The sequence below is a fragment of the Protopterus annectens genome, chromosome 9.part0, assembly GCF_019279795.1.
Source record: "Protopterus annectens isolate FY-2018-M chromosome 9.part0, PAN1.0, whole genome shotgun sequence".
Classification (NCBI taxonomy): Eukaryota; Metazoa; Chordata; order Ceratodontiformes; family Protopteridae; genus Protopterus; species Protopterus annectens.
Window position 1 is genome coordinate 33,033,703 of NC_056743.1, and position 27,700 is coordinate 33,061,402.

A 27,700-nucleotide genomic window follows, 5' to 3' on the forward strand; every position below is an offset into this window, starting at 1 on the left:
AATTTTTTTGCTTGCTTAGCTTGTACTGTGAATTTTTTCTTGCACAATTTGTATTGTTGTATCTTTACTTGCATTTTTGTACTGTGGAGTTTTTCTCCCCGAGCCTCCGCTGAAAAAGGGTGCAAGCTCAGTCGGACTATCCCGCTCAACAAATGTCAAATAAATGTATTAATTACCAGATGCATTGTATACTGTTTTAACGCATTTCTTAGTTTTGACACTGCTGACTGAAGTTGTAAAACAGTGACATAACTAAATAATAATGATGACATTTTTTAATGTGGGAAAGCTTCCAAAATCGAACTTACTGTTTTGCATTTCTTGTATATTTATATTCGTAATGATAGATACACATTTTTGCTTTCTTTGCCTATAGAGATCTTCATTTACCCTGATCCTTGGTGTTATAGGATATGGGTAGTGGGAGAGATGGCATTATGCTCATCATCCAGAAGAAGCATGCAGATGTTTATTTGCTTCTTTCATTCTTCACTGGCCATAAAGTGCAGTGCAACATGTGCTGTGCTTAAATAGCACAAGAACAAGTTTCTGCACATGCATGATTTCCATCTACTGTGCTTATCTTCTCCTTGGAATCTCATGCAATTGTAAATTCTTCTCCAAGTGCAAGACATAGCCACACAATAATTTATTAAAACAGAAGATACAAGGCATGACACACACGTTTCTGCAGTGCAGCTTCTTCATGTGTTTCATACCACCCCAGTAACATTTTGCAATTGCTGCAGTATCTAGCCTTCTCCCACATGGAACAGTTGCTACATGACCTTGCCAGCACCCTCCCCCTGGAGTGAGCGAGCCTGCATTGCCTGCTTTCTCGTAATCCTGGGTGGCCGGACCCTCCTCTGCCCTGTAAAGTTAGGGCAAATCCCTTTACCACAGAGCCTGTTGTTGTATGTTATGTCCTTGTGTAAAATTCAGTTGCATGGGAGCACGTGATCCTCACTGTAAAACTTTTGAAGTAAATTATTGTGCCAGTGTTGGATGTAGCATTAATTGCTGTGAATGAGAATTCAAAGCCATAATGTTCCAGATGTTTTAAAATGGTGTTATCCTTTTCTTTCCAGGTGCACTACCTAGCAAAGCAGATTTGCTGATAGATGCCGAGATGGACCGAGAATTAGACAAAAGGTAAGTACCATGATTAGCCTTTTTAACTGCACTAATAAGTTTTGATTCTTTATGGAACTCATATATCGACAGTGAAATGGGACATGTCTTGCAGTCTTCAAATAATGTGAGTGGCATAAGATCCCCTGTATTGGAGATAGCCAGCATGTTTCTCTACTGAATGTAATTATCTGTTAATATCCAGAATACTGCATTGCATTATTCTGTCTCACCGGCATGCCTTCCTTTGTTAACACTTGGCATGTCCTTTTCCTGAACTCATATTTCAGTTTCAGACCTCATATTCTACATTTCATCCCTAAACCAAGTGATTGATTGCAGGTTTCTAAACCTATATCCCATTGTATAGATGTAGATTTGATTATTAGTGTGAGAGAACCCCCAGAAGATGTCCCACCTCAAGCTCAACTATAAAACTTTGAATCCAGGATGTGCACTATTCCATGCTGACTAAGGGGCTAGAAACAATTCAGTAAAACTCAGGTTTTAAACCACATCTAAGCAAATCACAGATGTTATGTGATCCTATCTCGCCTACATTCTGTACTGATGGGCTCGGAGCCGATCCTCGGCTCCGACTCGGCACGCTATGCTATAGAGCGAAGCCTCTCATTGGCTGAGCTATTCTCTATCCCAGGATGCACCACCGCTAATCCCCCAGATCTCGTTTGCCGCTTACAAGCTAGGACGTGGTCTCGAACTTGGCTGAGCTAAGTGCTGTTTTTCACAAAGTTTTTCTGTCAGGAAATTCTTTATTCTTTACCCAAAAGCTGTTTTAACAGCTATCATTGTGTATCAGTGTGTTTTTGAATACTTTTTGTGGTAAATTTTGTGTGATTGAACAGGGAAAGGTTTCCGTTTAAGTTAGAGGGGCCTTCCCCTATTCTTAGTGAGTTTTCTTAATTTTAGAGAGGTCAACTACCTGTTTAAGTTAGAGGGTTCTTGGCCCTCCTGTTTGATGTTTTTTGTACTTGTACTTGTTATTTTTGGCTTTCGCTTTTAAAAAAAAAAAAAAAGGGTTTTATTGTTGTTAAAATCTTTACTCAGTGACATACTGATGTTAAGTTGTCAATCTCGCCTTCATTCTTGCTGGATGGGTTCGGAGCCGATCCTCGGCTCCGACTCGGCACTAGCTTTAGCTCGAGAACTCCTTTTACCAGCTCGAGGCAACCCTATATCCCATGATGCAAGGCGGAACTACCTCAGATCTCGTTTGCCGCTTAGCGAAGAGGTCTCCTTTGCCAGCTGAGGTAAGTTTTTCTTGTTAAATAAGAAAAAAAGTTTAGTTAGGGATTTTAATTTCCCTTCAGTGTTAGGTTAGCCTGTATTTAGTACAGCCCACCCTATTCCCTTCCTTTTTAAACTTTTAAAATAGTTTTTTCAGTTAAAGTTTTAGTCAGGCCTAGTTCCCCAAGTTATTCCCTTCCTGTGTGTCTGTGTAGGGATTAAGTTGTGTGTTTGTGGGGACTGTTTGTGTATATCCTTTTAGGATGTCTAGGGAAGGCAAGGTCTCAGGCTTCAAGAAGTGTGACCAGTGCTGTCAGAAAATGTCCCTGACAGACGGTCACACTTCTTGTATGTATTGCCTGGGGCCTTTGCACCTGCAGGACTCCTGTGCGTTGTGTCATGCCTTTAGCCAGAGAGTCCTGCAGGAAAGGAGGAACAAACTGATCCTCCGAGGTTTGTTAAAACCTGAAGGTTCTCCTCCTAAGCAAGGGGCAGGAAAACCTCTTAAGCCACCGAAGGCTCAGGCTACAGTGTCCAAGCCTCCTCCGGTGGCTCCGGCTCCGTCGGAGCCGATGCTTCTTCTGCTAGAGTAGTGGGTTCAGTGCCAGCCGGCTCCGATACCTTGACTACTGTTGCCTTGTCGGCTCCGGCTGGAGCCGACACTTTATCCAGCATCGGAGCCGAGAGATCCTCGGCTCCATCTGGGGTTCAAGGGACTTCGGCTCCGATGGCTCCGGCCCGTAAGAGATCCCGGTCCCCTTCGATACTAAGTATTCACTCGGCCCGGGTCTCCTCTTTGTCGGAGCGAGCCATCGGAGCCGATCTTCGAGATCTTCCAGGCTGTCTGACCACGATTTGGAGAGGGTGGTAAGCAGGCTGTTGAAGTCTCAGGCACTGGCCCAAATGCTCCATAGCCCGTCTCAACAGACTTCGGCTACAGCCCCAATTCTTGAGATTCCTCCTCCGACTCCACACCAGAGTTCGGGCCGGAGCTTCTTGGGACAGCGACTGTTTCGATGCGGAGCCGATACAGCCTTCGGCTCCGTCAGCCTGGGCTTCGATCTCCGCCTGGAGACTTTCCTTGGAGGGAGCCGGTCGTCGGGTTTGCACTGTCGGCTCGAGGGGCTAGTGGCATCGGACCCTTGTCCGACCCGCTCTCCCTCTCGGAGCTTCGCTTTGGTAAGCTCGGCGCCGACATCGACCTCGAGCCTTCTCTCTCCTTGGAGCCGACCATTCCTGTTTCTTCGAGCGGGTGTGTTCAGGTCTCCCGGGGAGAGGAGCCTTTGAGGTGATGAGGAGTGTCCTGGCCTCTGAGCCTGGTCAACGGTCTATCCCTCTAGCTCCTCCCTCATCAGTGCCTGCAGATGCCTCTTGCCAGCCTCTTGCTCTCAGGCCCAGGGATCCATCGCCCCAGGTTTCCCCACTGGGAATTTCCTCCTCTTCCGAGGTTTCTCCTGACCCTGCAGGGGAACCCCTCGGAAGAGGACGTAAGAGGAAACACACAGACTCCCCTGAGTCTACTACATCTGATACCGACTTAGATGAGTCGGAGGGTTCCCCACGGTCCCCCTCTGAGGATGTCTCATTTTCAGACATCCTTGAGCTCCTCAAACAGAGGGGGAATTGGCCCTCCATTGACCCCTCCGAGGATGAGTCGGTATACCTGGAGGCTTTGGATCCCGACCCTCCACCTCCTGGGTGTCTCCGCCTTCGACCCACTCATGCAGGTAGTGGCTCGGAAGGCGTGGGCGCTCCAGATTCTGTGGAACCTGTCCCCAGGAGACCATCCAAGTTCATCACGGCCCCTTCGGACAAACAGTTCCTGTCCAAAGGTGTCTCTGTGGATGCTATGGTGGTGGCGGCGGCCACTAAGAAGGAACTGGCGGATCCTTCAGTACCTGTCCATCCTCCTAATAAGGATTCTAGGACCATGGACAGGTATGGAAAGCGGATGTTTTCTTCAGCGACCTTTGCAATGCGTTCGCTGAATTACCTTTGTCACTTCACCAGGCTTCAACGAGATATTCTCAAGGAACTGGGGGAAGTAGTCCAGGATCCTTCAGCTGCTGGGGCTCAGGAAAAGATTGCCTCTCAGCTAGCTATCCTGAATTCAATATCTAACTCCTCCATGCGGCTCATATCTTATGCAGCCGATGGAACGAGCAGGGCCGCAGGCACAGGTGTTGCTCTTAGACGCCAAGCCTGGATGCGGCTGTGTAATTTTGCGGACCCCTTTAAGGCGTCCTTCACCAACACCCCCCTTTGACGGTTCGGCTTTGTTCGGACCTCAGGTGAAGGATACCTTGACCAGATGTGAACAAGACGGTAAAACTCTTTCTGCCGTTGGAGTCCAGTTTTCCACTCCTTCTAGACCATATCCCAAGGGTCAGAAGGGGGGGAAGATGTGGTTCCGTAAAGCCCAAGGAGCTACACCGGACACACGTGGTCAGTTTACCCCTAGAGGCAGAGGGGGTAACAATAATAGACGCCCTAGAGGCAGGGGTCCTCAGAACCAGGGCAACAGGGAGCCTCTTCCTGAGAAGCCTTTTCAGCATCCCTGAGGTGTTGCCCGACTGTCCACCCTTGGAGGCAGGCGGGGGAAGAATTTCGCTGTACCCAGTAGCCTGGCAATCCCTATCACAAGAGAAGTGGGTACAGTCGATTATATCCGAGGGTTACAAAATCCCCTTGAAAGGTTTCCGTACCTCTACAATCCCTTCCAGACATCTCACCCGGTCAAAGGGATTTGGCAAAACAGGAAGTTTCAAAACTCCTGGGAAAAGAGCCATCCAAACAGTGCCGGCAGACCAAGTAGGATCCGGCTTCTACTCAAGATTCTTTTGGTCCCCAAAAGGACGGGAGATTGGAGACCATTACTAGACCTTAGAACACTATACATGTCTGTCTAAATGGCAAGATTCCGGATGGTCACGCTGCAATCCATTCTGCCTTTTCTGGGCAAGGACAACTGGATGTGCTCGATAGACCTTCAGGATGCGTACTATCATATAAAGATTCACAGACGCTCCAGAAGGTTTCTCCGCTTTCGGCTGGGAGCCAGTCATTACCAATTCAGAGCACTGCCCTTTGGCCTCACTTCAGCCCCAGAGTGTTCACCAAATGCATGGCGGTGGTCACAGCTCACCTGAGACGTCGAGGATTCCAAGTGTTTCCTTATTTGGATGACTGGCTCCTCTCCGCCACCTCCAAGGATCAGCTTCTTCGGTCCAGAGACTACACCTTACAGCTTTGCAAGAGTCTAGGAATTTCGGTGAATTTCGAAAAATCCTCTCTGCTGCCTTGCCAATCTATCACCTTTATAGGCGCAGAGTTAGATACCGTCAACATGTTAGCCAGACTAACAAATCAAAGGATTCTGGACATCCAGAAATTTGTTCAGCTTCTGTTACAAAGCAGCAAGGTCAAAGCCAGGTTTGTCTTGAAGGTTCTAGGCCTAATGGCTGCAGCCATTGTTCTTCTTCCACTAGCTCGCTTCCACATGCGTCTCCTGCAGTGGATGTTGTTCACGCAGTGGTCGTACCACGATCTGCCCATGAGACACGAGATCTTAGTGACACAGTCTTGCAGGGCTCATCTACGATGGTGGGTATCTTCCCCTCTTCTTCATCAGGGCCGACCATTTGTTCCCCTCCTCCAGTTGCCACAGTCACCACGGATGCCTCTCTGATCGGGTGGGGGCATTATCAGGGCAGGATGGTCCACGGGACGTGGCAACCCATAGAATACCACCTGCACATAAATGTCCTGGAGATGAGAGCAGTGCTTTTAACGTTGCAAGCCCTCGGCGACTTTCTTCCCACAGGGACTATTGCAGTACAGACGGACAATATGTCCGTGGTCTGGTACATCAACAAACAGGGCGGAACCAGGTCCTATCCCTTATGTCGAGAAGCTCTCAGACTTTGGCAATGGGCGATCTCTTCTCAGCGGTTTCTGATAGCAACGCACATCCCGGCAGGTCCAACCTATTGGCGGACAGGCTAAGCAGATCTATTCTGATGCCTCACGAGTGGTCTCTCAATCAGTCTGTAGTGGATCAGATTTTTCTGAAGTGGGGCACCCCTTGTTGCGATCTTTTCGCTACCCCTCAAAACAGCAAGTGCCCAGATTACTTCACACTATTTCCTCTTCCAGGCCAACCCTTGAGAGACTCTCTAACCCAGGATTGGCCTCGGGGACTTCTTTATGCTTTTCCTCCCTTTCCATTGATTCCACAAGTCATTCAGAAAGCCACCGTTTTGAGAGCCAAATTGATCCTCATTGCTCCATATTGGCCTCGACAAATTTGGTTTCCGTCTCTACATCATCACCTTCTGGTGCAGCCCTGGCATCTGGACCCAGTTCCGGATCTTTTGATCCACCAGTCGGGTAGCAGCACCGAGCCATTCATTCTCTCAACCTCACTGCTTGGTTGCTCCACTTCCTTCCCTAGCCGGGCTACCAATGATTTCTGACTCAGTCAGAGACATTTTAGTGTCTTCTTTAAAGTCGTCCACTAGAACTGTTTATGCTAGCAAGTGGCGGCGTTTTCTATTTGGGCAAACGCCAGAAATATTGATCCTTTCACCGCTCCTATACATTCTGTTTTGGATTTCCTGGCGGAGGTTTTTCATTCGGGATCGTCATCATCTACAGTCAAAGTACAAATGGCTGCTATTTCCAAATTTCATGTTGGCTTGCAGGACAATAACATCATGTCTCATAAGTTATGCAAAGCCTTTTTGAGAGGAGTTTTTCTCCTAAAACCGCCTGTGAAACATCCTCCTCCGCAATGGGATCTGAACTTAATGTTGGCATCCCTAATTCTACCTCCTTTCGAACCATCTGCTACGTGTTCTTTAAAGTTGTTGACATGGAAAACTATATTTTTGCTGGCTGTTACCTCTGCAAGAAGAGTTTCTGAGATTCAGGCCCTCTGTATTCGTTCACCTTATCTGGTGTTTCATAAGGATAGGGTTTCGCTCAGAACTAACCCTTCCTTTCTTCCCAAGGTTGTATCTCAAGCCAATATTAACCAATCTATTGATCTACCAGTTTTCTTTCCTAACTATTCTGACAGAGCTGAACAGAAGCTACATTTTTTGGATGTTCACCGTCAGCTCAGGTACTACTTACATAGGACTAAACAAGTTAGAAAATCAGACCAATTGTTTGTCTCCTATGCAGGAAACAGGTTGGGTCTTCCAGTATCTAAAGTGACCTTATCTAGATGGTTGACTTCCACCATTTCCTATGTGTACTCTCTAAGGGGCAAACAACTATCTTCTAAGCCAAAAGCACATTCGACCAGGAGTCTATCCACTTCTGTAGCCTTTCAGGATAGACTTCCCATTGACACTATTTGTGCAGCAGCTACTTGGGCCACGCCTCATACCTTTGTGTCTCATTACAAGTTGGATTTGGCCTCCAGAGATAGGGCCAGTTTTGGTTCCACTGTTCTCAAGAGTCTGTTCCATTGAGCCACCGGGATACAGGTGCTAGGGACGGTCCCATCCAGCAAGAATGAAGGCGAGATTGACAACTTAACATTTAGAAGTTATGTACCTACCATAACGTTCCATGTTAGTTGTCTTCTCGCCTTCTTTCTTAAGATCCTCCCTCCTTCCCCTGGCCTGGACAGATCTTGGAGAGTTCCTATTAGATTGCTTCCTCTGGAGCATTGTTATGAGGACTTCTTTTAGGAACCATGGTTCCTAATTATATTAGGATAAGTCTTTAGCAGGGTTAGTTAGCTACCAAACGAGATCTGAGGTAGTTCCGCCTTGCATCATGGGATATAGGGTTGCCTCGAGCTGGTAAAAGGAGTTCTCGAGCTAAAGCTAGTGCCGAGTCGGAGCCGAGGATCGGCTCCGAACCCATCCAGCAAGAAAGAAGGCGAGAGAAGACAACTAACATGGAACGTTATGGTAGGTACATAACTTCTAATTTTTTTCTATTAATATAGTGAGTGGTTTACAGGCATTATGTCCAAAGAGCATAGACCCTCAGGATTTAAGAAGTGCACGAGATGCAACTATAAAATGTCCATCACCAATGATCATTCCTTATGCGTGTACTGTTTAGACGCCAAACACCTACAGGAGTCTTGCAGCGTGTGTCACGCTTTTTCCTCTAGGGTCCTCCAAGAGAGGAAGAATAAATTGATCTTGAAAGGGCTGATTAAACCCTCCTTCGAGGAGGCCTTATCTTCCTCTTCCTCTCCAGCCAAGAAAAAGAAATCGTCGTCTCCGACCAGTCCGTCGGAACCGACAAGTAAGAAATCTAGGCAGGCTTCTCCATCGGCTCCACGGACTTCGGAGCCGAGGGCGGAACGGTCTGCCTCGATGCCTCCAGTCTTGACTCCTCTGGTTTCGGAGCCGATGGCTGGGGCTTCGAGAGGCGGATCACCTTCATCGGCTCCACTGATTTTGGAGCCGATGAGGGTTGCCGGCTCAGACTCTTCCCCTTCGGTGCTGAAGCCCACCTCGGCACCGAGGGAAATTGTTTTGGAATCTCCCTCGGCACCGATACTGGTCGAGTCTATTCGGAGACGGTCCCCCAGTCCTTCGGAGCCGATGGAGAAGTCGGTTCGGACCCGGTCGGTCTCCTCCCGATCTTCCAAGATGTCGGATTCGGACATTGACAGGGTGCTCCTAAGACTCTTTCAGTCTCCTGTATTCCAGAAATTAGTTTCGGCTCCAGCCCATTTGGCTTTGGAGCCGATGGCCCACCCTGTAGTTCTGGTTCCTCCTCCAACAGCCTCGGCACCATTGGAGCTTGTGCTGGTGGAGCTGATGGAGGTTTTCGGGTTGGCCCCGACCCTTACTCCAACCCCGGCTCTCGAGTCGAAGTTCGGTACACGGACCTCCTCCGTCGGCCCTGGGGGGGACGCTTCGGGACCGATGTTTTTGGTTCCGAGCCTTCCTCTCAGTGCGTTGGCTGCGGGGGTACCGTCTACTGTTGTGGCCACAGGGGTTGGACCTTCCCAGGACTCTGGCGGTCCGGCCTTCAGGGCTATGAGGAGTGCTTTGGCCAAATCCTCTTTGGCTACCTCCACGGTCTCACCAGCACCTTCCCTACACACGGAGACTGGGTCTTTGGTAGTCCCCCTGTCCCTAGACAGCGGATCCCCGGGGCCTGAGGTCACCCCCAGTGGGGGTTTCCCCCTTCCTGGAGGTCCCTCTGAAGCTTCTTCAGAGGAACCCGCAAGGAAAAGACTGTGCAAGAGGAAGCACGTCGACTCCCCCGATGAGTCTGTCACGTCGGACACTGATCTTGATGATGCAGAAGGGTCCCCTAAGTCGTCCTCAGATGATGTCTCCTTTGCAGATATCTTGGAAGCCCTCAAACAATGAGGTGGCTGGCATTCCAAACCCCCTTCTGGTGATGAGTCGGTGTTTCTCAAGGCCTTCGGGGCTCAGCCCTCCGCCTCCTGGGTGTCTCCGCCCTTTGACGAGCTCCTAGATTTGATCTGTCGAAGGGCGTGGGAACATCCAGACTCTGTGGAACTGGTGCCTGCTCACCCAAATAAGTTCTTATCAGCACCCCCAGAGAAGGAGTTTTTGACCAAAGGTGTGGCTGTAGATGCCTTGGTGGTGGCATCTGCTACCCAACAAGATGTAGCAGAGGCTTCGACGTCCGTCCATCCTCCTAATAAGGAGTCTAGGAGCATGGATCGGTACGGGAAGCGCACCCTCAGTTCAGCGGCCTTTACCTTAAGGTCCCTGAACTATTTAACGCACTTCACTAGATTTCAGAGGGATCTGATCAAGGAGCTTTCAGATACCCTCTTGGGTAACCTACCTGAGCAGCTGGCCCAGACGGTTGGCTCTCAGTTGGCTACGCTGTCATCGATATCAAACTCGTCCATGAGGCTCATTTCATATGCAGCCGAGGGGGCGAGTAGAGCGGCGGGTACGGGTGTTGCTCTACGGAGGCAAGCCTGGCTCCGCCTGTGTCATTTTGCGGAAGTCTTTAAGTCTTCCTTTGCCGACGCTCCCTTTGATTGGTCCTCGCTGTTTGGACCCAAGGTAAAGGACACATTGACCCGCTGCGAGCAAGAAGGTAAGACTTTGACTGCCGTAGGGGCACGATTTTCCACTCCCTTTCGGCCTTATCCCAAGGCTAAAAGAGGAGGGAAAATGTGGTTCCGTAAATCCCAGAAGTCTTATCCCTCGCAGCAGGACGATCCCCCTTCTAGAGGCAGAGGAGGGGGAAATTTTTCTGGAAGATGCTGTCCCAGAGGCGGCAGAGGCCCCCGCAACACTGGAGACCGCGAGTCCTTTTGTGGCTCTTCAGCCTTCCACAATCTCTGAAGGATTGCCCGACTGTGCAGCTCCGGAGCCAGTTGGGGGTCGTTTTTCGAGGCACCTAAAAGCCTGGGAGGATATCACTCAGGACCGATGGGTGCTTCGAATCATCGCCGGAGGTTACGCCATCCCTTTTACTCACTCCCCACTGCCGTCCAAAAAAATCCCGGACCCGCCACCCAGTCAATGGGAAATCGCAGCCTTAGAAGTTGCAAAGCTGCTTCAAAAAGGAGTCATCCAACCGGTCCCCGTAGACCAGATCGGATTAGGGACTTACTCAAGATTCTTTTTGGTGCCAAAAAAGACCGGGGACTTGAGGCCCATTTTGGATCTCAGCATCCTAAATCGATCAGTCAAAAAGTCCAAGTTCCGAATGGTCACCTTACAGTCCATTCTCCCACTGCTGGAGAAAGGTGTTTGGATGTGCTCCATAGATCTCAAGGACGCCTATTACCACATCCTGGTAAATCAGGCATCCAGGAGACATTTGCGCTTCAGCCTGGGAGACAGTCATTTTCAGTTCTGCGCACTGCCCTTTGGTCTCACCACAGCCCCCAGGGTGTTCACCAAATGTCTGGCGGTCGTGACTGCTCACCTGAGGAGTCTAGGATTCCAGGTGTTTCCGTATCTGGACGACTGGCTCCTAACTGCCATCTCCAGGTGTCTACTATTGCAGAACCTACAAGCCACAATATCACTAGGCACTTCCCTTGGAATCACCTTCAATTGGCCAAAGTCTGTGTTGCTGCCATCTCAGCGCATAAGGTTCATCGGAGTAGAGATAGACTCAAACCGAATGCGGGTCTATCTTCCGACACAAAGGATACAAACAATACAGGCTCAAGTCCGAGCCTTGATTCTCAGATCCAAAGCTCCAGCCAGGATGGTCCTGCAGCTATTGGGCTCTATGTCGGCCACTGTTCTTCTAGTCCCCTTGGCAAGATTGCATATGAGAATTCTCCAGTGGCTCCTTTCGACACAGTGGTCCTTTCAGGATCTCCCTCTCAGTCACCTCATACGGATCACGGAAACCTGCAAACGGGACCTTCGCTGGTGGCTGGTGCCCTCCAATCTGGATCAGGGACGACCCTTTGTTCCACCTCCTCCTGTGGCCACTTTGACGACGGATGCCTCCCAGATGGGGTGGGGGGGGGCATTCCTTGGGCAGGTCAGTCCAAGGCAAATGGCATTCAGAAGAGAGCCTCCTTCATATCAACATTTTGGAAATGAGGGTGGTGTTTCTGTCTCTACAAGCCCTTCACGGTTACCTCCCTCAGGGCGTAATTGCCGTTCACTCCGACAACATGTCAGTAGTCTGGTACCTGAACAAGCAGGGAGGGACCAGATCCTACCCCCTTTGCAGAGAGGCCATGAGAGTTTGGGAATGGGCAGTGGCGACCAGACGTTTTCTGGTGGCGACTCATATTCCTGGCAAGTCCAACGTGATAGCCGACAGACTAAGCAGAACTATTTTCTCTCCTCACAAGTGGTCTCTGAACGATGCAGTGACAACTCAGATCTTCAGCAGATGGGGAACTCCTTGTTGCGACCTCTTCACAACCCCGCTGAACGCGAAGTGCAAGAAGTTCTTCTCTCTCACTCCAGCTCCGGGGGAGGGTCCTATGGACGCATTAGCCCATCCTTGGCCCACCGGCTTGCTATACGCCTTCCCCCCAGTTCCCCTCCTTCCCAGAGTGATCCAAAAGGCGTCTCACTTGGGGAGCAAAATGATTTTAGTTGCCCCTTACTGGCCTCGTCAGGTATGGTTCCCCTATCTTCAGAAATATGCACTGGACGGTCCATGGTTCCTGGATCAGATCCCAGACCTATTAATTCATCAGTCAGGACAACTCCATGAGTCCCTTCATACTTTGAAGTTAACAGCTTGGCTCCTCCTCTTCCGACTATAGTCAGGAATCATACCTTAGACCCGGAAGTCATACATATCTTATCCTCGGCCCACAAGTCTGCCACGAAGAAATTGTATACTAGCAAATGGAAGAGATTTGCTATTTGGGCTCAACTCCGGGGTCTGGATCCCATCACTGTTCCGGTATTGGAAGTCCTGAAATTTCTGACTTCCCTATTTAATCAAGGTTCTTCAGTCTCTACCATCAAGGTCCAATTGGCAGCTATTTCCAATTTCCATGAATCTACAAACCCACCTTTAATGAGCAACAGATTGTGTAAAACCTTCATGAAAGGTGCTGTGCTTTTACGACCTCCAATTTCTCATCCTGCTCCTCCGTGGGATCTCGATGTGGTGTTATGTGCCTTAACCTCCTCCCTCTTCGAACCGGCAGCAACATGTGATTTGAAGTTTCTTTCTTGGAAAACTGCCTTTCTGGTCGCGATTACTTCTGCCAGAAGAGTTTCGGAGCTTCAAGCTCTGTCTGTAAAACCACCATACTTGGTTTTTCACAAAGATAGAGTATCCCTCAGGCCTGATCCATCTTTTGTCCCTAAAGTTTGTTCCAGTTTTTGCCTGCAACAGTCATTAGAACTTCCAGTTTTCTTTCCAAAGTACTCAAACAAAGCGGAATACATCTTCCACACATTGGATGTTCATAGGCAATTGCGTTTTTATTTAGACAGGACCCAACAAACACGGAAAACAGATCAGTTGTTTGTGTCCTTTTCGGATAATAAATTAGGCAAAGCCGTCACAAAGGTCACTATTGCCAAATGGATCAGGGACTGTATTAGTCAAGCTTATTCCTCTTCTAATAAAGAGCTTATGACCTCTGTCAAAGCTCACTCTACAAGAGCTATGGCTACTTCAATAGCATTCCATTCTAAGCTTGCCATTAGTGACATTTGTGCTGCGGCTACGTGGTCTTTCCCGCACACTTTCATTTCCCACTACAAATTGGATGTGGCATCTCGGGGGCGAGCTTCATTTGGTTCCACAGTGCTCAGGAGTGTTTTCCAGTGAGCCACCCAGGATTTAGGTGCTAGGGACGCTGTCCCATCAGTACAGAATGTAGGCGAGATAGGATCACATAACATCTTTTAGTTATGTACTTACCATAACTTTAGATGTTTGGGATCCATCTCGCCTACATTCCTAATACCCACCGTCTTTCCCCCTGCCTTGGAGATCAGAAGAGATCGGACGGTCCGAATTCTATTGTTTCATCTTGAAACATCTGGCAATGTTATATAAACAGTTATGTGTGAGTGTATGAATGCGGACAAACCAGATCTGGGGGATTAGCGGTGGTGCATCCTGGGATAGAGAATAGCTCAGCCAATGAGAGGCTTCGCTGTATAGCATAGCGTGCCGAGTCGGAGCCGAGGATCGGCTCCGAGCCCATCAGTACAGAATGTAGGCGAGATGGATCCCAAACATCTAAAGTTATGGTAAGTACATAACTAAAAGTTTACTTAAAATGAATACTGTTAAGTACACAGATCCATAAAAATGTAACCAAATATAAAAAAGACCACCACATCACACATTATGGCAGGTTGACATAATGGTTAAAGTGTTTACCTTATAGACAAAAGGGGAAAGATTTGATTTTTCACATGGCTATGCTTAAAGTGGTCCACAAGGGCAGTTAGCTTAATACTAACCTATGAACATCCACAGCAGCTCATCACACAAACCACTACTAAAATATTCCAACAAAAGAAAAAACATGCAGTCACACACCACACATACTCATATCCAAACACACTTCTCACACTATATTTCCTAACCATGTTGTAACACCACTTCTGTTATGACTTCACACACATTCATATTAAAGTGAAAGTCGTTTTCTCACATTCTTTGCATTTAGTAAACACTGCAACAGAGGGGTAACTTTGCAATCCCTAGACTAGCGCCCCTCCTCAACACCCCCCAAAAAAAGACGATTATGCATGCTTTTTAATATAGTCACTACTTCACAAAGTCACTAAATAAATACAGTAATTTAAGGTATTGTGGTATCAGCTTTGGCTTTTTAAATAAGTACTGCATTTGCACCTCATTGGCAACTGTTGATTGTGTTTCTGCCTGTGTAGCTAGTCCCTTCAACCCATCCAAGTTACAGCTCTGCAATGCAATGCAATGGCAACCCCATCATCCACAGAAAGCAATTAAGTGGTCGAAATACACTTGCTGTGCACTCTTTTTATCTAATACTGTTCTCACACTAGTTTCAGTCTTGACTTATCCAGAAATTAATATCACACAAAAGATATCTTATTCATCTGTCTGATATGAAATAGAAACCGGAATCTATAAGCAGCCTTTTCTCTAAGCAGTGTATTCAGTCAGTGAATCACCCTGCTGCCTGATATAAAGCTTATAGCATGTAATTTACATGTATATTACTTGTATACATTGATGATTTTTGTACTCTTTTTCCACATATCCTTAGCTACCACAATATTTATTTATTTATATTTGTTTAACTGGGTAGTGCACTGATCACTTTTGACCAATTTCAGGCTCAGCTCAAAATAAGAATTGTTGTTATTAATAATAATAATAGAATCCTTTTAATGCATACACCTAAATATTTCATCTTATTTCTCCATAAATATGTGTATTGCTGAACCAATTTGTGTGTGGACACAATTTCTTACTATAGCCTTTTTTGTTATCATAATTTATTTTATATCCTGGGAAGGCCTGAAACTGTCTCATAGTGTTCCACAACATGGAAATATTCTTTTCTAGGTTTATCACATACAAAATAATGTCATCTGTGAATAAAACTAACTTCTCTTGATCCTTATTTTTCTTGGTAATGTCTCTAAATATAAAGCAAAGAGCAACAAGGAAGACAGTTACCATGCTTTATTCCTCTGTTCAAACAATTTTCAGGAGAAGAACCCTACCACCTTAATTCTTGTCCCTGACCCTTTATATATCCCTCTGATTAATTCTATTATATTGTGAGGGAATACAAACACTGCCCTTGCTCCACTCATAAAGTTCTACTTGACTCTATCAAATGCTTTCTCTGTATCAAAATCCACTAACAGTGGTGGTGTTTTCATACTTTCTGTTTCCCTCAGAATCATCCATGTTCTATTAATGTTTGCCTCTCCTTCACAAAACCTTATTGATCCATATCTAGCAAGTCAAGTAATGCCTTTGCCATTCCCTTAGCTAGTTATAGACGTAAACATTTTATAATCGTGGTTTAACATTGAAATGGGTTTGTATGAAGCTGGGTCTGAAGGCTCTTTACCCTCTTTGAGTAATACAGCCACCACAGATTTCTTCTAAGATGCTTGTATTTCTGCACATTTAAAATATTTTCAGTTTCTTGTCCTTCTTTTAAAATATTGTTAAAAAAACCTATCCAGATCATTGTCACTTTCTTCCCTCCAAACTTCCAAATTTCTGCAGGAATACCATCTATTCCTGGCGACTTACCTGTTGATTTATTATTCATCACCATTTTTATCTTATCTCTTCCTATCTGTAATTAATTTTTGAGCCGGGTCTATATAAAATCAGCGAACGCTTAAAAAAGCGAACACTGATTTATCGACTCCGTGTAAGCAAAAGCTTACAATCCCGAACACTTAGAACAGCGATTTTTTTCCCCAGGGAAAAAAAAATCACTGTTCCAAAAAAGAAAAAAAAAACTTTAAAACATTACATAAAGTGGGGGTCTCCCCCCACCCCACACTTAAATAATCCAACTCCGAGATCACACTACAGTGACGAAAATGGCAAAATAATGAAGGCAGCCAAGAGATTTCTTTCCCAGGGAAAGAATTTGCTTATATGCCAATTCGGTATTTTGCCATTTCGCACTTTCAAGTTCGATCAAGACACATTTGAAAGAATGCGTCTTCGATCATACAATAGGGAACCTTTGAGCCTTATCTTCCTCTTACTTTGGCATAATTAGGTCTTCCATAAATATTTCAATTTCCGTTTTTTCTTGGTTTCCACAGTCCTCTGCTTGCTTTATATACATTTTCATAACATTTTTGAAGTATCTTTAATAGTTTACCTTTACAACGTCACAAATAACATGTCCGGCTCATCATGTATCTGACTGTAAAGGTCGAAACTGCACTTTCGAATGCTGAAAACACCAAAAGTGCTAAAAAAACAAATTTGATGTTCCAGGAATGTGGAATGTTTTTGAAACACCCAACATTTCCTTATGTGTCCAAACACCATTATGCAGGGGGGCAAGCATCCCTGCACCACCCACACCCCCTTCTAAATTAATATACTAACTCCGAGATCACACTACAGTGAGAGAAGGGTTTCCTGTTCCGATCTCCACTGCAGTGCGATCTCGACTCAGAATACTGAATGCACATGAGCGACTGCACATTGGCATTCACTCATTTGTGATTTTGGCAGTTCCTAGTTTATTATGAACTTTTGAAATCGTACTTTCGCACATCTGGCTGTCGCAGATCTGCACTTCAACCTTATGAAGGTAAAACATCGTTAATACATACCTCCATTAGAGCTTTTGTTATTTTTCTCATTATAGCCCCCTAATTTTATAAACAAACCTTTGTACTTTCAGTTGCCTAAGTCATTAATCTAAAAGTTTTTGTGCTCTGGGATTATCAAAAATAGCTGCTTAATAGCAACCTTTCTTTACCTATGCATATTATCCAAATATGCCCTTATTTTCTGTTTAGCACTTTGCAGTTGGTCTTCTTCTTCTTCTGTGCTATTCCCCTAATTCTGCAATACTTTAAACTCTGCCAACTCCTCTAAGTAATTCCTACAACTTTTTTCTCTTATTTCTGCCATGTTTTTGAACTCCATGTTTATTTATCCCATTCACTATCTCTTCTGAAGAACTTTCTATCTTCCCTAATAACTCTTAAATCCTTTCCTCTACCCATTCCTTAATTTCCTCTCCCTTTATCAGATAATAGGGAAAGTACCAGTGTCTCATTTGAAATTCATTATCTTGCATCTTTGTTTTAGTTTTTTGGTGCATGATCTGAAATAGTTATTGAGTATGTGTCATAGTTTCAGTTAAATATGCATGTTCATGTGAAATATAATTTCTAGCCCATCTAATCCAATTCTTTTACCTTGGGTAATAGTATGAAAATTTTGTCAGATTTCCTATTACTGAATTCATATATTTCATACCAAACATTCTCATATATTTCTCCAGAAATCAACCCTCTTTTGTTATATTTCTCTTACAGGTCACCCTGATGCATCCTCACTATTGCAAATCAGGTTCCAATCCCAACTCATAAATAATAATCCCTGCTGAAAGCTGATTATTTCTCCCCAAATTATTTTAAGCTCAATAACAGCAGCTGTAGGTGGAATGTAAATATATGCCATGGTAATCCTCCTCCCTTGCCAATAACCCCTCACTTCCTCCCCATCAGTAACCCTTTACTACCACAAAGCTATCATTATTATCATTTTTGTCTGCTGTTACTATTGAGCACCCTCTAGTAATCAGTATTATTGCTCCTCCCCTTTTCCTTATTCACTGATGTTCTTCTGAATGTCCACCCTTAAATCCTTTCTTGGTCAAATTCACATGCTCATTTCTGCCAATATGTGTCATTTTCATCATCAGCCCCCTTTTTCTCATTTTCGAAATGGGGTCAGGTTGTTGTGTAACTGTTGCCATCTCTCTCGATTCAATGCCACAGTCCTAGCTTCTTCGACACTCATTCCTGACTGTTGTAGATCTTCTCTCACACAATCCATCAACCTCTTTGCTGGATGGCCCTATTTTCTCTTACCTTCTTTCTGCCTGTCCCAAATCTTCTTCACCAGACTGTCTTCTGCTTTTCTGTACATGTGCCTGAACCACTGTAATCTGTTCTCATTGATCTTTTCTGCAATCGGAGCTACTTTGGCTTTTGCTCTTATGTTTTAATTTCTTTGTCTCACCCACAATGTGCATCCTACCACCCTGTCTCAGGCACTTCATTTCCATCACCTGTAGCTTCCTCATCTGCTCTTCTTTACTGCCCAGTTGTATGTACCATACAGTAGTACTGGTCACACACTGTTTTATACACCTTACTTTTCAGCTTCTTTGGCATTCCTCTGTCATACAGTACATTTGACAGGCTGTGCCATTTGGCTGCAGCCCTTCTTATTCTAGAAGTCTAGTCAGACTTCCCTTCTCCTCAACCACCCCTCCCAGATACTTGAAACTATTAACCTGTTCCACTGTCTTACCTTCTATTTCAAGTCTCAAATTCTTCTGATTTCCTCAGTTTGCTGCTGTTACCTCTGCCTTATTTGTACTTAGTTTCATCCTATGTGCCTACAGTTTTGCATTCCCTTCCCTTATCCTTTGCTGAAGGTCTTGCTCAGAGTCTCCCTGTAATGCCATATTGTCTGTATACAGCAGCTTTGCTGATTTGTTTCCTCCATCATGTCTGCTAATGTAGTCTATGAACACCAGTGAGCTCAGAATTGAACCCTGGTGAACATCCACTCCCACTGGGAACCCCACTGTGGGACAAAACACTATTCGTACTTGAGTCATTGGATCCTTGTATATAGCCTGCACTAATTCTACCAGTGTTTCTGGGACCACTGCAGTACTGCCCAAATCAGCTTTCTTGTGGCCTTGTTATATGCTTTCTCCAAGTCCAGCTGACATAACGGTTAAGGTCTTTACCTCCCATGCACAAAATACAAGGTTCGATCCTGACCTCCAGCCAATGCCTGTTTGGAGTTTGCATATTCTCTCTGTGTCTCTGTGGGGGTCCTCCCACCTCTATGCTGAGTGTTTCCATCTTAGACTCACCAATGAATGAAGTTGTGGGCAGTAGCACAGACTCTACATGGTACCCTTTTGGCATATACTATGGTGCGCAGTTTCCTCAAGATGGGAGAACATGGATCACAGACTGCATGCAATGGCAGGGCTAGCCACTCAGTGGTCTAAAATACAGCTCTAGGTGATTTAGTCATGTTGACTAATGTCTACCCATATGTCGCACCTCCAAAATTGCTATTTGCACCCTACTTCTTTTGTAATATAATTGAACACCATCCTCTTTTTTGTGTATATACCTGTTAGATGATTTATTTTCAATGGCATTATGATAGACAACTATTACTCCCTCCTGTTATATCTAGCAGTGCCTTTGAATGCATATTTCCAACTTTTTGCTTACATGCACACATCAATGTTTGACAGAATGATATTGTATGTAACTGCTTCTTCTCATCTCCATTTGAACCTATGATTGATTTTTCAAGACGTTTTGCTTCATTGAAAACACTCAGACCAAAATTAAATGATTTTCAGAACTCCCATCCCCTTTTCACTTGGAGCAAGTACAGAAAACATATGTACATTTTCAAAAAATGCTTACTTCTCCAGATAGGAGTAGTTACCCCAAAATATCAGTTACACTCATAGGTATTACCTAAACTTAAGATAAGACTGCCCATACTAAAATGCATGTTACATCCTGTGTTCCACCTTACATGAATTGCTAGCTGTTCTTTTTTATCCCTATTACCATCCCAGATGTGAAAAGCATTTTACATGCTTTCACTAAGTCTTAACTTTTAGACCTAAGAAAAAAGTGCACTGGCTACCTTTAAATAAATAAACTAAATTGTATATTGCTGTATTAAATGCATTAAAGTACAAAGGTTGCTGAGGAGGCAACCATGTGTATAACATTCACTTTCATCAATTTCAGACTTTTTATTTTTCACTCAATTGCTTCCCATTGTACCTTAATTACATGTTACATTTACTGTACCTTATACTCTTCTCTCAGCAGACAGTGTTCAGAATTATTTGTTTGAAGCTGCAGACTACTTGTGTCCAAGTAGATGCAGTTAGCAATGAAAAAAGCAACTAGTAACTTTGTATAGGCTTGAAAGAATCATCATAAATGTCACTCAGAACACACTGTTCAACATTTGCCTGATTAATTGTCTACACCCGTACACTTCAAATGCAGTACCCCAAGCCTTTCATCATGTTATTTTTTTTTCAAGCATGATTGCTTAAAAAAACTTGTCTATAAGTTAAACCAAGGACATTTTTTAAATATTGACATCTGTAAAAACAGGAGAATTATCTTTGTTCTACATATAATGTGATCAGTACATTACAAATCAAGAATAGCCACCCAGTGGTGTAAACAGTAGCTTCCTGATGATTTGGCCACATTTGCTAATGTTGATGTGATACCCCAACCTCATGTAAAATGGGAAAAATGGGATTGATGACAGCAGTGACACTTTTATATATCCCCACTCCACCCCAACAGAACAAAGATCACACCATTCTATTAACTTTAACTTGCTTCTGTCCAGCTTTTCTTATTTAGTTGCAGTATAAACCCTGAATATCTGACAAGTACGAAAAAGTACTTTCTTGTATACCATAAAATAGCCAGATTCATTACTAACTCCCCATACAACTCACACCACTGCATTTCTTTAAACTCTCTTCAATGGCTTGAACTTCCACAGTTTCTGCTATCTTATCAATTTCATATGCTACATTCTATTCTTTATAAACCCTCCTTCTGTCCATCTCTATCTTCCTTAGTCTCCATCTACATCCCATCCCGGACGCTCCGTACTTCTAACCAACAATTACTTGATATCTACCACCCAAAAAAGTCAGTAGGCAAACTACTCTACAAACACTCCCTTGCCCATGCTTGGAACAAACTTCTCCTTGACTTATGTTCAGTCTCCCACACCTCACACTTTAAAAATGAACTAAAAGCTTATTTTCTCAATTCCAGAACCTGCCCTTGCCATGACCCTACCTAGTCTTCCTTCTCCTTGTGTACACTCAAAAGGACCACACTTAGTACCTCATTATATCTCTCTCCAATTTGTCTACTATGCATTTGCACAATTTTATACAAACAAAAAATGTTCATTGTTGACCTATTGAACTATATCAATGTAAAATTGTTACTTAGCTTCTTTTTAATGCAACTTTAACTTTATGCATGTATCCCAACATATGTGAATCGTTTTGATGTAACTGCTATTATATTAATATTGTTTAAAATTGTACTTGTTTTAAAATGTATTACTGGAGCTTTTCTCCTCGGCTCTCCACTGAAAATGGGCCACAAGCCCAGTTGGACAAACCCGGTTAACAAATGTCAATAAATAAATAAATAAATAATATATCTTTGACATATACACTGTCAGTGATAACACACCACCACCTCAAATTTAAAATACTCCCTGACTGCACACCACACCAGACTGATTTATAACAGAATATGCAGTTTTCACTATGAATATATTGTACAAATATTAATAAGAAATAAAACTGTTTTACATTTTCAGTCCCTTTGATGTCCTTTTAAACTTTAGCAAGTTAAAGTGGAGTATATGCTTTATAGTCCACCCACTGTTTTAACACACACACACTACAAAATTCCAATCTTTCTTCAACTGCTTCCTGTAAAGCTACATTTCACATGTGTTTTCCTATATCTTATAGGATTGAGGCTTTATAGTGTCACATTTACTCGCTTATTTACCAAAGTTGCTAGTCTTCCTGATTCACTCAGTCTCCCAACACCAGTCTCTGGTTCAAGTGTAATGTACTCCTGTGTTGTTGTTTTAAGTCAGCATCTGTGTTTTTTTTTTTCTGTCACTGAAGCTGTTTCCTTTGAAACAATTGAAAATGTTTGATTGGCAAAGTCTCTCTGTGAGCTTTGTTATTGTTAGAAGAATGCGAAACAGAGTCCCACTCTGATTGCTGGCTCACTCTTGGTTGGATAAACTTTATTACCTCCTTAGCCTGTTTAGCATCCAAAAATGTATTTGATCCTTCAGAAGAATGTTAAGTCCTACTTGGGCCATAGTCTTGTAGTTTAATTTATGGTTTTGGCAAGACTGTACACTACTGCCACATTTGAGCCATAGTCATTTATCACTGTATTTTTTCCATAAACAGTGCTGCTGGTAAATTTCTGCATAGTCTGGTGCCTTAAACTGTAGAAGAAGTTCAGTAATAAGAGAATTTTCTCTGGTACAGTTTGTGCTTCATTGTTTTTATATTCTGCTTATTATTTACTTGCTTAAAGTTGCATTCTGTGTTTGCCCCATCCCGCTCTAAAACATTAAGCTAAAGTTTCTAAAAGAACTCCAGTGCTCACTTTATTTGATTGGATGCCTCTCTAACTTGCCTGCTTGTTCCTTGAAAATTTTCCCCTACCATCCCACTGTTTTGCTATTGTGGTTTTATAAGGCTGTGTCTCTGGCCTTCAACCCTTATGGTAATCTGATTTCTGAAGTCCCTTCCTCGACTCTTTCATTGCTATTGTCTGTTGTATAAACTATTCCTGTACTCTTCCCACTCACTGTTTTCCATAGATCTATGATACTGAGTGCCCACCCAGCAAACCCTTATTGCTCTTGATTAAACCTCATTTACTACATATTGTCTCCTGTTCATTTTCCCAGAACTACGTAAAGCTTGGTATTCTAGCCTGTGTTACAGAAGTGTTTTACTTGTATCCAATGATATCCAGGCAAAGCTAAGTACTTTTGATTGCTGAATTGCACATGCTTAAGTTTTTTTGAGTGGTCACTACTGTTACTTGCTTTTATGTGTGCATTTCACTTTTTTTTTTTTTGGTAAAAAATTGCTCTTCTTCTTACTGTTACTGCTGTTAGACTGTCTTGAAATCGCCACCAGTAAGGGATTTCCAGCTAGCTGTTAATTGGTTCGCTGTAACATTGCAGTTGTGAGTCTCTTCTAAGGACTTGTACTGTAGTGCAGTCATTTTGTTGTCCAGATGGCTTATTAGTTAGTTTTCTGTTTTTTCTATGCTGCTATAAATTGTTTGCATGGGTTAGCAGTGTCCTGTACAGTAGTAAACACCTAGAATGCAAGTTTTCCATGTGGAGCAGTCCATAAAACTATACCCTGTAAAGCAGCAATATAGAGCAAATACCTTGTGTGACAACAAGCTTAGCGCAGCTACTTGGGTGTCAAGTGGCAATACCTACAGATTTAATAGAATTCAGTGTTGTGTAAACACTAAAGTTAGTAGAATTTCTACTGATTAAATTAATCTGCCCCAATAAAGTACCCTTATTAGTCTGTACCAGCAAAGTACCCTTAATAATCCTCTTACCCCAATACACCACCACCTTGTAATTTAGCAATCTAAAGACTGGACAATATAGATATGCATTTTCTTAATTTCTCTGTAGCCAGCTTCGTGGATATGGGCATCTTTAGACAATGTAGCAGTTGTCTCATGTTTACTGACAACCATTAAATCCTTAAAGACGCAGACAGGCTACGTACACAATCTGGATGCTAAACTCTTGCATACAAGTGTACATCAGGGTGTTGAAACCACACACACAACACCTACCTCACATAACACACAACACACTCATAGACTAAAAATATGCTGAGGCACTAAAAAGCAACAAAGATCATCTTGACCACCAGTTATCAAAGCTTTGCCTTGGTAAGCCCAAAAGCCCTCAAAAAAAACAATACCTAATATCACATATACTGTCAGTCTCAGTGGAGCCCCAAACACTAAACCCCTAAAGCAATCAAACACACTTCCTAGGACTGTTATCACAGGGGATTCCATCGTAAGGTACACTGATGCCCCTCTAACCATGCTGAACAAGGAGAAGAGAACTGTTAGTTGCTTATCTGGAATGAGGACCTGCCAAATCACACATGCACTCAAGTCTTTATGCCACAGGTACCAGTATGATTCCATCATAGTCCATGTAGGTGAAAATGAACTGAGATGTACCTGTATGAACTGTATGAAGAGAGACACTATGGAGCTTTCAGACTACGTGACTCAGGCTGGTATTAGACTAGCACTGAGCAGCATATGACCATCACTGAGGATGATACAATGTATCACTGAGGCTGATGTCTCAATGTGAGCAAAAAATGATTGATGTCAACAACTAGATGTCTTTCTGGTGTCATTCTAAGGGAATATGTCAGCTTTGGAGGACATTGTTACTAGACCATGTTTGTTTGCCAAGGAAAGTCTGCACCTTTCCGCTCTAGACTTTCCAATACTGGCTAAATTTTTATCTAAACCTAACAAAAAACAGCTAGCACCATCCATCAGCTTACCAGTTATTATTTTAATATATTAATACTACATGTAAAAACACATCCAGCATACCAGTTTCGGCTATAAGCTTTCATCAGCAAATAAATACAACTCCATTACATCATATTTAAATTTCCAAATCCCAACCCCCATTAGTTATTACAACTGCTCATTACCCTGGTGCAAACAAAGCACCTAATTTAATAATCCACATTTGTTCCTTACAATTTAACCTTTGGTGCCTTCCCACTTCATTATTTGTTTGAAAATGAACTCTATCAATAATAGTAAACATAAATCTAGCTGAAGCATGTTTTAAAGTGCGTTTATACAAAACACTAGTTGACTTGATACAACAAATATCACTCAGATGTTCAGACATCCTTAACTTTAAAGGACGTGATGTTTGCTCCACATAAAATGCAGAGCATGAACAAGTAGCCAAATATACTACCCAATCCGTGTTAAAATTCCATAAACTAAAATGTCAAAAACTGTAGAGCTATTTATGGAAGAAAGATATTTATCCTTATTAAGAAATTTGCAAAAATTACAATGAATATAAAAAAACTGTGCAGTTTCTGGAAAATAAAACTTTGAATTTGGGCGGCTTTAGCCGTAAGAGAAAAAGATCAATTTTGAAAAATACTAATGTCTCATCTGATACATCTGTGGATGAATTTTCATCTCCGACAGATACAGAAATATCTACGCCTTCAAAATCACCTGTAAGTAAAAGGTTAAATTCACCTTTAGAAAAACTAGACGGGGTAGATGCAAACAAAAATAGGGACCACAAGTCTAGATTCAGTTTTGCAAATGATGATACAGAAATAGATGTTGCTCAGAATGTACACAATATTTCACCTCTGCAGCTATCACAAGTTGAATGTGAATTGTTAAATAAACCAGTTTGCTCTTCCTTTTGGAGTGATTGACTGGCCCCAAAAGGTGTTGCTTGGGTTGGACAGGAAAACCAGAAGGTTGCTTCATGCTCTTCAAATTATTTATAAAAATCAGTGCATACCAAGATTATATATTCCCCATTCTGAAGGAGGTATAGGCCTTCTCGAAATTCATTACATGTATAGAGCTACAGTTGTGGGACTGCATATATATCTGCTGATCTCACAAGACCCAAACGTAGTGAAAGTTTTGAAACATCAAGAAACTAAGCCTAAGGTGACTTCCTTGCTTAGTTTAGCAGAAGCTTATCAGTGTCAAATGGGAATGGAAATCAAACCAGAAGTAGATAAAAAATGTGGCAGTAACTGAATTTGCCAAAAAACAACATAAAGAACATAAGGTGAAGGATCAGATGAGAAGGCAAGAAATGTGGAAAATGCATAAATGTAGTTACAGGTATAAAAAACTCTTGGAATAACCTCACGTTGATCAGGATGAGACGCAGGAATAGTTAAGCAAAGATGAATTTAAACCAAAAGACGAAAGGTTAATAATAGTGGCCCAAGATAGTGGACTAAGTGCACATTGGTTTACAAAGTCCATTGACCATATGGGAGAAACAGACAAATGTAGGTTTTGTAAAACAGAATTGGAAACGGTCACAAATCTTGTTGCTGGTTGTGATGTACTGATGGCAGAAGGACTGTATACTGAAAGCATAATAATGTGGCAAGACTGTTGCATTGGCGTTGTGCAAATATTATGGTACTGAAGGGGTGGAAAACACTGGAAATATGAATCACAAAGCATTATAGAAAAGTATGTAGTTTATATCAAATGGGATCACCCATTACCAACAGCTCAGAAAACAGATGCTAGAAAACCAGATATAGTAGTCCATGTAAAGAAGACAAAAGTAGCATTGATCATTGGAATTCCTACACCAGTGACAACACTGCCTTATGTACAGAAAGACACAAAGTCATAAAGTACCAGGATTTGCAGGCAGAAACGAGGGCATTGTGGAAGAAGGATACCTAGACACTTCCAATAGTAGTAGGAGCAATGGGTCTTATAAAAAACATGTACAATCATACTTGGATATGTTACCGATACATGTAACTTTAGGACGGTGCAGTGGTTTGCATTGTTGCCTCACAGTGAGAGGTTCTCCAGTTCAATTCTCGGCTGGGGTACCATCTGTCCGGAGTCTGCATGTCCTCCCTACATTCGTGTGGATTTCCTCCGGGTGCTCTGGTTTCCTCCTACATTACAAAGACATGCATTTGGAGAGTTTCTCCCCAGGCCTCCACTGAAAATTGGCATATTCCAAGTCACACTTTCCTGGTAAACAAATGTTAAATAAATAAAACGCTGTGCGAATTGCAGGAGGAGATATTATTGGGTACATTGCAGGTTCTGCGAAGAGCATTTCTGACTAACATCAATGATCTAAGCAATGCTAATTTCATGAACTTTAATCATACTTGACTTAGGAATGGGGTCCATTCCCATCATGGTATTAGAAACCCAAAAGACTTAGAGAAGCTATATGCAGCAATTGGAACACTGACACAGGTTCCTTACAAAAGGAATACAAATAATAAACACAATGTCCTGCACTGGTCACCTCAGAGCCCTGACTCTTTACTTGGTATCATACAGGCTTCTGAGAGGTGATATTTGCCTGGCATACAAGGCATCTCTGGACACTGTTTGATGAACCTTTTGCACATCCGCAAAACAATCAGCTTCAAAACTACTAAATTCAAAGACCTACATTTTGCTTGTGACATAAATAGGACATGTTGGAGAAGACAGATATGTTTCTCAGAGAATTCCTCTTCTCTGGAATGCCCCTTATCCTTGTGAAGCAGAGTTCCTCCCTATCCCTTTATAAGCTCAACTTGGAGTAATGAATGGGTAATCGGAAATTCACCCTTGGTGTGCTGCCTATGTGAGCGGCACAGTGGCACATTGAATAGTGTTGTCACCTCACAGCAAGAGGTCCCCAGTTTGATTCTTGGCTGGGATGCCTTCTGTACAGAGTCTGCATGTCCTCCCTGTGTTTGTGT

At 43.3% G+C, this 27,700-nt stretch overlaps 1 protein-coding gene across 1 annotated transcript in view; it reads left to right on the forward strand.

Annotated features, from left to right (window-relative positions):
• Positions 1 to 27,700, forward strand: part of CCHR9.PART0H11orf49 (chromosome chr9.part0 C11orf49 homolog) — a 2,558,117-nt gene that overhangs the window by 2,418,456 nt on the left and 111,961 nt on the right. The window contains exon 7 of the mRNA XM_044082535.1: positions 1,089 to 1,152. Coding sequence (XP_043938470.1) covers positions 1,089 to 1,152 — 64 coding nt within the window. The remainder of the gene's footprint in view (positions 1 to 1,088; positions 1,153 to 27,700) is intronic.